This window comes from Panulirus ornatus, chromosome 57 (assembly GCF_036320965.1).
Source record: "Panulirus ornatus isolate Po-2019 chromosome 57, ASM3632096v1, whole genome shotgun sequence".
NCBI lineage: Eukaryota > Metazoa > Arthropoda > Malacostraca > Decapoda > Palinuridae > Panulirus > Panulirus ornatus.
Window position 1 is genome coordinate 18,972,694 of NC_092280.1, and position 14,203 is coordinate 18,986,896.

General features: G+C 38.6%; 1 protein-coding gene across 5 annotated transcripts in view; it reads right to left on the reverse strand.

Annotated features, from left to right (window-relative positions):
- LOC139766217 (uncharacterized) overlaps nt 1-14,203 on the reverse strand; it is a 107,813-nt gene that overhangs the window by 63,707 nt on the left and 29,903 nt on the right. For all 5 annotated transcript variants that reach the window (XR_011716822.1, XM_071694527.1, XM_071694528.1 and 2 more), the window contains exons 6-9: nt 12,585-12,693; nt 11,080-11,178; nt 10,347-10,472; nt 1,591-1,806 (exon numbers count right to left, since the gene is read on the reverse strand). Coding sequence is in view for 4 of the 5 variants with exons in the window: in XM_071694527.1 (XP_071550628.1) it covers nt 1,591-1,806; nt 10,347-10,472; nt 11,080-11,178; nt 12,585-12,693 (550 nt within the window). In the remaining variant the exon portion in view is untranslated. The remainder of the gene's footprint in view (nt 1-1,590; nt 1,807-10,346; nt 10,473-11,079; nt 11,179-12,584; nt 12,694-14,203) is intronic.

Here is a 14,203-nt window from a genome sequence, read left to right on the forward strand (position 1 = left end):
CAGTGACAAAATCTTTTACTAGCAAACAACTCAAAAGGTGAAGGAAAAAAAAAACCGGTGAGGAGACATAACATGTTGGTTTACTTTAAATCCAGATGCATGGACAGATGAACTATGCAAAAACTACAATGCTTCTAATCTTTTTTCTTTCATACGTGTTCGCTACATCCAGAATGAACAAGGTAGCATTATGAAAAGATGAATGACACTTGGAGGGAAAAAAATCCTTAAATAGTTCCTTCCACTGTTCCTTTTTTTGGAAACTATTAAAGGAAGATAGGATTTCCAGCCCAGCCTTAACTATTCTCCTAAAACGGGACTCAAAGGGGTTACAGATGTCAATTCCCAAGTCCTTCTCACACACAGAGTCCTAGTCCTGAATCTTATTTCCAGCCATATTCTCAAGTCTTTCTCACACACAGAGTCCTAGTCCTGAATCTTATTTCCTAACATGTAATAATCATACTGAGGCTTTCTTTCACTCATTCCACCTTCGTTACTTTATGTTTTTTTGGGTTGAATTTCATCAACCATACATCAGCCCGACTATTGAGTGTGTTTAGGTCCTCCTTTAAGTTGATGCAATCATTCTTGTTATTCACTTTTCTCATGAACTTTCTATCATGTAATGAATACATAAAGTGTTCAGCCCATCTCTATAACTTGACTCGTCATGATTCTACTGTAAATGTAAGCACCAACTCAAAAGTAGTTTGTGTGTCTCCTTGTATCACCTATAGAGTGGGCACCGCTCACCTCTAAGATCTAACTCATAAATTACTCCACTCCTATTACAGATGGGTACTGACCCACCCTGTTCTATGCTGATATCTATAAAACAAACACATGAACCTTAGCTCAACTTGATAACTTGCCTACTTTTCATTATAAACAAAAGCTTCTCCAGCCTCAGCAAGGTAGTGTCAATAAACAACACCCTTATTTGTACATATCCATTCTTCTGTTATGCATGATGTACTGAAACCAGAGCCTTTAATCCACATTCACAACTGAAAGACCATTCTAAAGTTTGCACTGACCACTTCACATGCCCTAGTTCTGTCTACTTACAGCATATTGCCCACCATAGACTACACTGATCTAATTAATTCTCTCCCATTCACACCTTTCACTCTTCTAGTACCACAAAGCTCACTTTACTTTACCCTTCCATCTCCTTCTGGTCAGTTACAAGTCCACCTAGGAGAGATTATTATGTAAAGAACATAACTGCAGAAACAGTACTAGTCATCATGCAAGACTGGGTGAGCAGTGAATGCTAGCCCTGCCTTTTGGCAAAATTTCATTATAGGCACTCACAGTCAAATACCCTTCCTCCCTCTACTTCTAACAAGTTCTTCATTTTAGTCTGGCTTTCTTTGCTCATCCTCTACATATGCTGAAACTATTTTAGTACATCCTGGTATTCACCATAAAATTTTGTCATTTAAACTTGTCAAACTGGGCCTTGATGAATGCTGAGAATCTAAGTTTTCAGTTTACCATCAGGCTCAGAAAGAGTAACATTTTAAATACAAATGATCTATTCACAAATTTACAAAGTACTGGCAAAACTAATGCAATACATACCAACTTACTCTGCAAAGCATCCTCCTTCTCCTTTAGTTCTGAACCAAGTAGGGCATTTGTCAATTCTTTTTCAGCAAGTGCACTTTTGACACTCTCAAGTTCCTCCATTAGCTTGAGCCTCTCTTGAGCTATCTCATCTTTTAACTTCTGCCTCTCTTTCTCTGCCTGCTGCTGTTCTGCTTCTTTGGCACGAATTGCTGACTCTTTGGCCTCCACCTGTCCACAAGTGACAAAAATAAACCAAATTCAGTTAAAATAATATTGCTCTGTCTTCTACAAAGCACTTAAGAGAGCATTCCTTTGCTCCTAATTCATTACAGGAAATCATGAAATCTGTTTTCACTGTGAAATTTAAGTTCCTACTCTGATAAAATAAAGGTGTGGAAAAATGGTGAAATGAACAGTCAGTATTAATAGCAAGAGAATCCCAACCTTGAACTATGCAGCCCAAACATGGATGTCGAATGAGGCACAAAGGTCAAGAATCCAGATTATGGAAATGAGCTATTTGAGAATAGCATTTGTTGTGACTAGATAGAATGAAGAAAGAAATGAAAGGGTGAATGAGTGATGTGGTATGGCAAGGAATGCAAAGGGAATGAATTGAGGAGTGGTAGAATGGGTGAAACATAATACTTTGAGGTGGTTTGGGCACATGGAAAGAATGCAAGACTGGGAGTTTACAAGGAAAGTGTATGATAGTACAATTAAAGGAGTTGGTGTGACTGGAAGACCATCTGTGACATGGGTAAATTGGGTGGAGGAATACTGGAGGGAGAGAAACGGAGGAAAAATGCTTGGAATGGTGTATGCGAAGGAGGCATGTAAGGTCAGGGATAAGTGGAGACTCTTTAGCCATGGCCACCCCTTGGTGGGAGTTCCTGGAGGGAATGAGCATCAGAGATATAGACAGATATATCATTAGAGGGAAGCAAATTCTCCAATGTAAATGATTACCTTTTCCAAGTTTTCAACTTGTGGAGATCTCCTACTGAACTAACCAAGGCTAATTAAATCTTAAACTACATATGAAACAAAAAGTTTCACCTTCTTAGGTGATAACAGAAAAATAATTGATTTTATATCTGTATTTCTTGATAAACATGATATTCATCCCAATATGATTATCAATATACAGTTACAGTAAAATAATGTATTGTATAATTCTATTCATCCATCTACCTATTTTATCAATCAAATCAATAAATCAATCAATCCATCTATATATCTAACTACTTATCTATCATCAATGACTCCATTCCCCTTTAATTTTGATGGATCAAGAACACAAAAATTTTCAGACCAATGAAGCACAACCCCGACTATATCAGGTGACGTGACTTGCACTGATAATCACTGGTGGAGGATCTCATCAAGAACTTTCTCAAATTATAACATGCACTTTCTATGGGAAATACTATCTATCCCTGGGGTTGGGAAGAAAAAAGGTGACTAAAAGGGGTGGAAGCAAGGGGGATAGAATCTTCCCTTCCTTGTACAGGTTGAGCATCCCTAATCTGAAAATCTGAAATCCAAAATGCTCCAAAATCATAAAGTTTTGAGCAGCAACATGACACTACAAGTGGAAAATTCCACACTTGATCTTGCTTGCCCATGCCAGACCTACATGCATTACTCACTGTCTTTTGCTTATTCTCTGCTCTGTGTGAATAAGTGTAAGAAAATGACTGCTTATCAGTAGCATATAAATTCATAGTCAGGAATGAAAGTGATGCCAAACAACCACAGATAGTCCACATGGGGAGCTGAGGTTGTGACACCTTAACTTTCTGATGGTTCAGTGGTACACAAACTTTGTTTCATGTGCAAAATTTATAAATATTGTATACATTACCTTCAGACTATATGTATAAGCTGCGTATGAAACAAATGGATTCAGTGTTTAGACTTGGAACCCCTCCCCAAGATATCTCATTATCTATTATCCATCATGACATGTGGAAAACAGGATGGTATGGAAACAAACAGGTCAGAGCTGAGACAAACCTCAACATTTTGACCGTTCAACAGTCTTCCTAAGGAGATACTGATTCCAGCATTTAGCAGGAGTGTTCACCAACAAGTGATGGCCACCCGGTTGGACGCCTTGGCATGTCACTCTGACTGGATCGCTTGTCCTACTGCCTCCACCTGTTCACTGCAATCTCCGCTGCCTGACGTGACCACCAAATGAACCCAGACCTTGTGTTAACATTGTCCTTAATCCCTTCTTCTAGGTAAGCTGAATGCTAGAATCAGTATCTCCTGAGGAAGACCGCTGAACGGATGAAATGTTGAGGTATGTCTCAGCTCTAACCTGTTTGTTTCCATACCATCCTGTTTTCCACATATCTCATTATGTATAATCCAATATTCCAAAATATAAGACACTTCTGGTCCCAGGCATTTCAGATAGGGGATAGTCAACCTGTATTTCAATTTCTAAGACAGAAAAGAAAAGGCAGCCATGCATCCTCCTCAAATCAGGCAGCAGTGTCTAAATCTATGTGGATGTAACCTAGATGAGAAGGGTGGAGATAAAGGCAGTATATTCAAGTAAAGAAACTAAGATGTTCTGACTCGGAGTGAAACAAAGCTTGAGGGTAAAGGGGAAGAATGGTTTGGAAATGCCTCTGGAGTTAAGTCAAGGACTGAATAAAGGACTAGAGCCAAGGAAGAAGTAGGACTACTTCTGAAGCATGAGTTGTGGGAGTGTCAGACTGTATGGAAGCAAATTCTAGACTGACATGAGTTAAACTGAAAGTGGATAGTGAGAGATGAGTGATTATCAATGCTTTTGCACCTGGCCATGAAAAGAAAGATATGAGAGGCAAGTGCTCTGAGAGCAGCCGAGTGAGTGTATCAACAGTTCTGATGTAAGATATCAGGTATTAGTGATGGTTGATTGAAATGTTAAGGTAGGTAATGTGGTAGTTGAGGGTATAACTGATTCACATGGGGTACTCAGTGTTATGAAAGGAAAGGGTGAACAGCTTATGGAATGTGCTGGAAAAGAACTAATGATTGAGAATACCTGGTTTAAAAGAGATATGCACAAGTATACGAATGAGAGTAGGAAAGATAGTCACCAAGTATTACTGGATTACATATTAATTAATAGACATCTAAAAGAGAGACTTTTAAATGTAAATGTGCTGAGAAGTGCAGTTGATGGGATGTCTGATCACTATCTTGTGGAGATAAAGGTCAAGATTTGCAAAGGTTTTTGAAAAAGAGGTGACAATGTTAGAGAGAAGAGAGTTGTCAGAGTAATGAGTTTGGAAAAGAAACATTTGTGAAGAAATACCGGGAGAGACTGAGTGAAGCATGGCAAAAGGTGAGAGTAAATGAAACAAGGAGAGTGGGTGATGGGAGATATTTGGGAAGCAGTGATGGGAAGTACAGGAAATACATGTGGCACTGAAAAGTGGGAGGTGGGCAGATTAGAAATGGTAGTGAGAGGTGGGATGAAGTATAGTTGTTAGAGAAAGATGAAAGGGAGGAGCCTGAGCAGTACTTACAGGAAAGGAGTGCAAATGATTGAAAGATGTATACATGAAAGCAGCAGGAGGTCAAGAGGAAGGTGCAGGGGTTGAAAATGAGGGCAAAGGAGAGTTGGGGTGAGCGAATATCAGTAAACTTTAGGGAGAATAAGATCTTCTGGAAGGAGGTAAATAATGTGCATAATACATGGGAACAAATGGGAACATCAGTGAAGGGGGCAAAAGGGAAACTAATAATAGATAGTGATGAAAAGAGGAGATGGAGTGAGTATTTTGGAGGATTAGTAAATGTGTTTGATGACAGAGTGGCTGATGTAGGATGTTTTGGTCAAGGTGGTATGCAAAGTGAGAGAGCCAGGGAGAGTGGTTTGGTGAAGAGAGAAGAGGTGGTGAAAGCCTTGTGCAAGATGAAATGTGGCAAGGCGGCTGGAGAGTATGGTATTTCTGTAGAATCTATTATGAAAGGAGGTGACTATGTTGTTGATTAGTTGATAAGGATTTTCAGTGTATGTATGGATCATGATGAGATGCCTAAGGATTGGTGAAATGCTTGTATAGTGACACTGTATAAAGGCAAGGAGGATAAAGGTGAGAGTTCAAACTACATAGGTAAAAGCTTGTTGAGTATACCTAGTAAGTTGTATAGGATGGTATTGATTGAGAGGATGAAAGCATGTACAGAGATTCAGACTGGGGATGCAGTCTCAGGTTCCATAAGTGGTGGAGGTCGTGTGGATCAGGTTTTGCTTTAGAGATTTTGCATTAGAGATATTTAGAAAAACAGATGGATTTGTATGTGGCATTTATGGATCTAGAGACGGCATATGATGGGGTCGATAGAGACGCTTTGTGGAAGGTATCAAAAATATATGTTGAAAAGGAAAGCTGCAAATAGTAGTGGTAAATTTTTGTCAAGGGTGTAAGGCATGTGTTTTTTGCAGGAAGAGAAGACTGAATGGTTCCAAGTGTAGAATGGTCTGTGGCAGTGGTGTGTGATATCCCCATGGTTGTTTAATTTGTTTATAGACAGGGTGTTGAGATAGATAAATGTGAAAGCCTTGGAGAGAGGAGCAAGTATGCATTCTGTGGGGGATGAGGGCCAGGGAAGTGAGCCTCCTATCGTTTCCTGATGATAGAGCACTGGTGGCAGATTCAAGTGAGAAAGTGCAGAAGTTGGTGACTGAGTTTGGAAGTGTGTGTGAGAGGAAAAAGTTAAGAGTGAATGTGAATAAAAGGTTATTAGGTTTAGCAGGGTTGAGGGACAGGTTTGTTGGGGGTGTGAGTTTGAATAGAAAAAATTGGAGGAAGAGAAGTGTTTTAGATATCTGAGAGTGGACATGGCAGCAGAAGTGAGTCACAGGGTAAAGGAGTAGGGCAAAGGTTCTGGGAGCACTGAAGAATGCACAGAATGAAAGAACATCATCTCAGAGAACAATAAACAAAAAAATGCATAGCGATAACTAACTTGACACAAAGCCTTTTTAGGACAGTGTGCTGAAACAATGATAAAACTCCTGCTCATCACTGGAGTGAAATCAGTACTTCTTTATGTTCAAGGCTCCAGTCATGGACAAAAGTCTACATCAAGGCCGGGTCTTAATTGAAATATTGAATTATGAAATGGAAAAAGAAATGACAAGGGAAAGTAATCAAGAATTCTAGAGGATGTGAAAGACCTGTCTTTTGAAATATGACAGGTCCTAATTATTGGGAAAGACATGAGAAAGTAGAGAGTTAAATCCTCGACATGTAAGGAAAGAAACTAAGTTTTAAAATGGCCCACCCTTGAGTTGCCAGTGGCTACACAATAATATGTGGTGCAGCAGCTTGCTAAGTACTGAGTGGTCTAGCTTGTGGTGAGAGTGAGTGAGAGAAGAAGGAACAGAATCAAAGGATGTGGATTAATGCAGTAATGAGTCTTTAGTGTATGAGTGCATTGGATTACTTGTGAAGGAGAGGAAATAAAAAAAAAGGAGAAAAAGTGTAGGGGACACGACAGAACCTTGAGGGACACCATTATTCATGGAGAAAAGGGGGTAGGCTGATCCATCAACTACCACATAGATAGATTGGCCAAAGAGGAAGCTAGATATGAAGGAGCAAAGTGAAGCAGGGAAACCAAAAGGGGATCTTAAAGATGTGACCCTGATGCCACACCCTTTCAAAAGCCTTAAATATGTCAAGGGCAACTACAAATGACTCCCCAGAATCTTTCAGGGATGATAACCAGACATCAGTAAGAAAGGAAACCATCTGGTAATCAGAAAGAAGACTGATTTTCAAGGTATATGAAACATATTGATTTTTCAGTGTTAAATCAATACCTGAGGATTTAAGGTTACATACTATCATTTAACTATCCCTGTGGACAGGGGAGAAAGAATGCTTCCCACGTATTCCGTGTGTCGCAGAAGGCGACTAAAAGGAGAGGGAGCAGGGGGGCTGGAACTCCTCCCCTCTCATTTTTAATCTTCCAAAAGAAGGAACAGAGAAGGGGGCCACATAAGGATTTCCCTCAAAGGCTCAGTCCCGTTCTTAATGATACCTCGCTAATGCGGAAATGGCGAATAGTATGAAAAAAAAAAAATCATTTAAGCAACATGAAAATCTGAGATTCACAGGGTTAGAAAAGAAACTCAAGTGAGGAGTTAAGGGCTTAGTTACCTTAAGTTGACAAGTATTTCAAATGTGACGAGTGTTAGAATGTAGCAACATGTATCCTAGGTAACACAGTAATAATGACAGTGAAAACTATCAATAAACAACATATTAATATATCAATAAAGTAAGCTAACATAAACTTACATGCATAATTCATAAACCAAATTGCTTACTGGCAATCTCTATAAGAAATAACTCTCAATTTTTTGATATATCACACACTAAATCAAAAAGACAGACGTGTTGTATGTGGGATAGTAAATCTGTAACTAAAGACTGTAGTCTGTTTACCAGTTATTAAGTGATCTTTAATTCCATTCTCATTTCCACAAGGTGAAACAAATGATACCCTTTCAACACATTTCTACATATCCTAAACTGGTTACCAGAATAGGTAGGAACAGGCTATAAGTACAGGAAATAAGGGAAAAGGAAGATTTTTCAAAAGTTTTCTTCATTCCCTTTTTTGAATCTGTTCATCATTTCTTGCACTAATGAAGTAGCATTAAGAACATAGGAAGAAATGGCCTCATTCACTCAAATCCACGCTCTAGCTATCATGTGTAATGCATTAAAAACCACAGTTCCCTATTCACAACCAGGTCTGACAAACCTTTCTGTGGTTTCCAATGACTGCATTATATGCCCTGGTTCAGTCCATAAACAGTATGTCACACCACATTGTACCAGATCACTCCAATTCACTTTATCCCATGCCTACCTTGCACCCTCTTACAGGTTCAAGCCCCAAGCACTTAAAACCTTCATGAAATATAAAATAGTATTTTTTTTCTATCCAAATTTCTTTCCTTCTTAAGCAAGAACAAATGACCAATTGCCTTGTTTCATGAAATATAAAATAGTATTTTTTTTCTATCCAACTTTCTTTCCTTCTTAAGCAAGAACAAATGAACAATCGCCTTGTTGCACATGTGCAGTCTCTAGCTATATAAAGCATGGAAACCAGGTCTACAGACTATTCCATAGATTACCTTGACTTCACATGCCCTTGTTCCTCCAGTGAACAGCATATCACCTCTACCACACAAAGTGATGCAAAATCTTTCTATCCAACACATGCCTCTTGCCTCCTGATTATTCAGCTACTGATAATCCACCAAAACCTGTTCACTCCATCCTTCAATTTCCTACTTGGTCTCCCACTCCCCCTTACTCCCTCCACCTCTAAAACAAGCATTTTTCTTCTCTTAACCAAAACCACTTCAGCACATCCTGATAACTTTCAGTTCAAATCCTGGGCAGGGCATTTAGCCCACATCATCCTTTCAAGACTAGTCAGTAAATGAGGATTTGGCTTAGGATGAGGCCATTCTTTGTCTGTTCCTGGCTACCTTGCTGTACGAGAAACAACATGCGCAGAGCATCTGACAGGGGAGGAGCAACATGGCTTCAGGAGTGGCAGAGAATCTGCGTGAGAAATAATTAAAGAGAAGGATTTGTGTGCGGCATTCATGGATCTGGAGACAGCATATGAAAGGAATGATATGAGATGCTTTATGGAGCATGTTATGAAAATATGATATGGGATGGAAACTACTAGAAGCAGCATGGAGTCCTATCAAGAGAGTAGAAAGAGAGGACGGAGAGAGGTTCCAGATGAAAGTGGGTCTGTGAAAGGGGTGTGTGATACTATCCTACCTGTTCAACCATTTTATGGATTGTGTGGTGAGAGAAGTGAATGCAAGGGTCTTGGAAAGAAGGGAAAGCTTTGCAGTCTTTTGAGATGGGGTGGAAAATCATTTTCTTGTACATTTCCACATCTCTTGACCAATCACAATCAAACTTGTGATAGTGATGCAGGATGACAGGAGGAAGGTTATGGAGAGAGGACCCATCTGATTTCATATCCAAGGGCTTCAGAGTCAAATTATGTTATCACACTGTACATGAAATGATAAGAGGATGGTCATGAATGGGAAGGATACTGGTAACTCTTAATTTTCCAGAGAACATTCTTAAATGTTCTTGAAACAAGATTAGGAAATGTTCTTAACCTTTGTTATGAAAGAGTTTCTACTTCATCCATCCAACAGATGTGTATTCTTGCTAGTATCTTACAAAATTCAAACTCAGGAAACTAATAATCTTTCATAAACTTTCTCTATTTAGCTATTTTGTCCTTTTAGAACACATTAATGCACACACACAAGTTTTAACAATAAACTATATAATTAAAGAAACAGAAAGGCAGAGAGACAAACAGACAAGAAGGTAGACAAGATGTATAACCACATTTCAATTTAACTTAAAAAAATAAAAAGTTACCTTTACGAAACAAAGAAGTGCATAATTTAGAAACAGTTAAATCCAATATCACCATATATCAAGTAACAAAATTGGTGTGACAGCTGACCACTTCATCATCAAAGATCAAAGATTCTAAACTTGAAAGTTGCCCTTTTTGTATTTTTCATGGTTTTAAGGTACCTAGTCATAACGGACATCCCTACTTAATGTGATTATATATGATGCACTAACATGACTTCATACTTCTCAAGTGTAATTTTGGTGATGGAAAAATTTAATGGTAAATGAAATAAAATTGCCTCACAAAAGAACTTTATATGGTACCTCTTTTTGTAATGCTTCTCTGTGAATTTCTGTAGCCTTAAGCTGCTCTTGTAAGCAATGCCGTTCTTCTCGTAGCTTAAGCTCAAGCTTGGTCTTTTCGTCTTCTAAATGGTGAAGCACGCTCTCCTGCAAATAAATTTTTTGGTGGAATGCATGAAATGGCGCATGCAAGGGAATTTCCAGAGGGGAATGGGGCTTCAGATATACAGAAAAAATAGGAAGATAAATCTATCTCCTACTGCTAAATAAAATCCTCTTTATTTACTTTGAAGGCACTAATAAAGTACGAATCACTTCTTCCTCTGGCTACTAACAAGTGTAGTCAAAAGATGGTGTAACTTACCCACGCACAAAATAGTAACCACCAATCTAGACCAAAAAACATCAAATGCTACAGGATCACCACATGATTATCTACACTTCATGTGTGCATTAATAAAAGGGCTAATTCATGTGTCATATTGTTTGTTTCCCAGTCATGATTATAAGGTACACAATACAATAATACCTTCTGAATCATAAAAAATCTGTAAATCAAAACTCAATAAGTCTCTAATAAGCTATGTACCTCAAATCAAGAGACAATGGCTACCATCCCTGATTGCTTCTTCAGGTGATGATGGCTGCCATTTAAAGTAAAAAGAAGAGGCTCATCTAATACATCTTTGGTATTTACAAACCTTATACATGTACAGGGCACCTGGTGGTGAAAGAAAAATGGTTTTCAAAATACCTTTTCCTGGAGGATATGATTTCGTTGCTCCTCTTCTTTTCTTAAACGTTCCTCCAGGATTCTTCTTTCTTCTTCAAGCCTTCCTTGAAGTTCCGATACCTAAAGAGTTACATGAATAACACTGAATACGACCTCAAAACCAAAAATCAAATAATGCTCATGATACTGAGTTATACTTGCCATTCAGATTCTGTCTAACCTTAAACAAAAAATTTTTAATGAAGACAAAATACTGAAAATTATCATATTCTTTGTATCAAAATGTAAGTTCAGATATATGAAAAAATTTCTCTGCTGGAAACAAAACCCTACATGCATGTATGAGAACAACTGTGAGTGAGGTTGTTAAAACAAAGTGTTTTGTCCTAGAACAAAATATATCCATACACATTCACTTTCTTTGACCATCAAAGTGCCTAAAAGACTACCTGATGCTTGCCTAAAGAGACAGCAATCTTATTCCAATAGCCAGGTATGGTAGTGAAGAAGAATCACATGGTTACAATTCCCATTACTAAAGAGAGTGCAGCATGCCTGTTCCTTCCCAGACACAAGAATTTTTTCAAAAGAAAAGACATAAAGGAAAGGTTGGGAAATACAGAGATGCTACAAGACTCCCTTGACAGTGAAGAAATAGTTTTTTAAGCTCAAAACCTAAATTTCTGTCTTCATTATAGCACAACCCAGATAGAAGACCAGGTACTGGTAAGGAGAAATTCCTACTGTTTTAGATCTTGGTAAGGATTCTTTCTGCTTTAAGGTTTAGCACGGGTTCTTAAGGTTACTCCTCTTTCATGTGGAAATGCTCACAGATTCTCTGTCTGCATATGACAGACAAATTTGACACAAAGGCTAGAGATTTTGCATTTATAATGCTGAAAGGTATGCACTTTAATACATGTTAGCAAGTACCTGCGCATTAACCTCTATGGAAAAGAATGCTGTGTAAGTTACTATCAGTCAAATTACAGCACTGCATGATGTCCTAAAAATTCTGTGCAATGGCTGAGTCAGAGTTTTAGAGTTTCAGTTCAATAATTTACAACAGAAAATAGGACAACAATGCACTGAAGGCAATGTGGGTACAACAAAACAAAACAAACTGTCTATATTTATTACTGTAATTCTAACACTTTAAAATAATCAATGTATCAAAAATAAATTTCTAATGCATTCATTCATGAGAATAGGGGCGGGGGAGGAGTAAAGAATACACACCAATGGTAACTGGGCTAACACGAGTCTGAAGGTGGAAGAGGCCATTCTTTGACAAATTTTCATTACGCTGTATTCTATAGTAAGCCACATCCACACTTTTACAACTTTTATGGGAAAATTGTCCAGCTGATGTGTGAATAAATAAGGTATTTTTAGTTAATGGAGATTGGTTGTAGATTTGGTCCATCACATATGGCAGCTACATGGAAGCATACAAATGAGGTCATAAATTCCTTATGTCACCTTACTTAAGCATGAAAGGCTATTAGATATATATAAACACTGACCTGCTTTTCTAATCTCTGAGCAAGTGTTTCCTTTCCCTCTAGCATGACCTGTTGAGCAAGAGAACCAGCAGCAAACTGTTGCTCCAACTGCTCTCTCTCCTGCTGATATCTGTAAAATGGGCTTTTTTAGGATATATCTGTTTATCTATCATACTTAATCGCCATCTCCCACATCAGTGAGGTAGCACAAGGAAACAGACAAGGAATGGCCTAACCCACACATGTGCACGTACATACATAAAAGCCCATACACGCATATATACATAAATATACATTTCAACAGGTACATACATATACATACACAGACATATACATATACACACATGTACATATTCTTACTTGCTGCCTTCATCCATTCCCGTCACCACCCCGCCACACATGAAATAGCATCCCCCCATCACCACCACCACCAGTGAAGTAGGATCTACACTGTGATATTATGTCATGATTCTCCAAAATTCATTTCTCTCTGTTATTTCTCCTAAATAATGAATACCTATAAACCAATAAGACAACAAAAACTATAATTCTGCTTAATATCAGAGAAGAATTATTTTGCTTGAATTCCAAGAGTAGCATTATTTGTGCCTCTATGTCACACTAACAATTTGCAGGTTCTTCTCTTTGAAATATCTGTGTGCCTCCCTTCTTTTACCTTCCACTATCACAAACAGCCTAAAAAAGACTCAATGATCTGTTACTACTTCAATTCCTTTGTATTCTAATTCCATTTGTATTTTCAAATATTTTTTTTTATCATACTTTGTCGCTGTCTCCCGCTTAAGCAAGGTAGTGCAAGGAAACAGACGAAAGAATGGCCCAACCCGCCCACATACACATGTATATACATACACGTCCACACATGCACATATACATACCTATACATCTAAATGTATACACAAATATACACACACAGACATATACATATATACATATGCACATAATTAATACTGTCTGCCCTTATTCATTCCCATCGCCACCCCACCACATAATGAAATACAAACCCCCTCCCCCCGCATGTGTACGAGGTAGCGCTAGGAAAAGACAACAAAGGCCACATTTGTTCACACTCAGTCTCTAGCTATCATGTAATAATGCACCAAAACCACAGCTCCCTTTCCACATCCAGGCCCCACAGAACTTTCCATGGTTTATCCCAGACGCTTCACATGCCATGGTTCAATCTACTGACAGCACGTCAACCCCGGTATACCACATCATTCCAATTCACTCTATTCCTGCATGTTCAGGCCCCGATCACTCAAAATCTTTTTCACTCCATCTTTCCACCTCCAGTTTGGTCTCCAACTTCTCCTCGTTTCCTCCACCTCTGACACATATATCCTCTTGGTCAATCTTTCCTCACTCATTCTCTCCGTGACCAAACCATTTCAAAACACCCTCCTCTGCTCTCTCAACCACACTCTTTTTATCACCACACATCTCTCTTACCCTTTCATTACTTACTCTATCAAACCATCTCACACCACATACTGTCCTCAAACATCTCATTTCCAGCACATCCACCCTCCTCCGCGCAACTCTATCCATAGCCCACGCCTCACAACCATATATCATTGTTGGAAGCGCTATTCCTTCAAACATACCCATTTCTACTT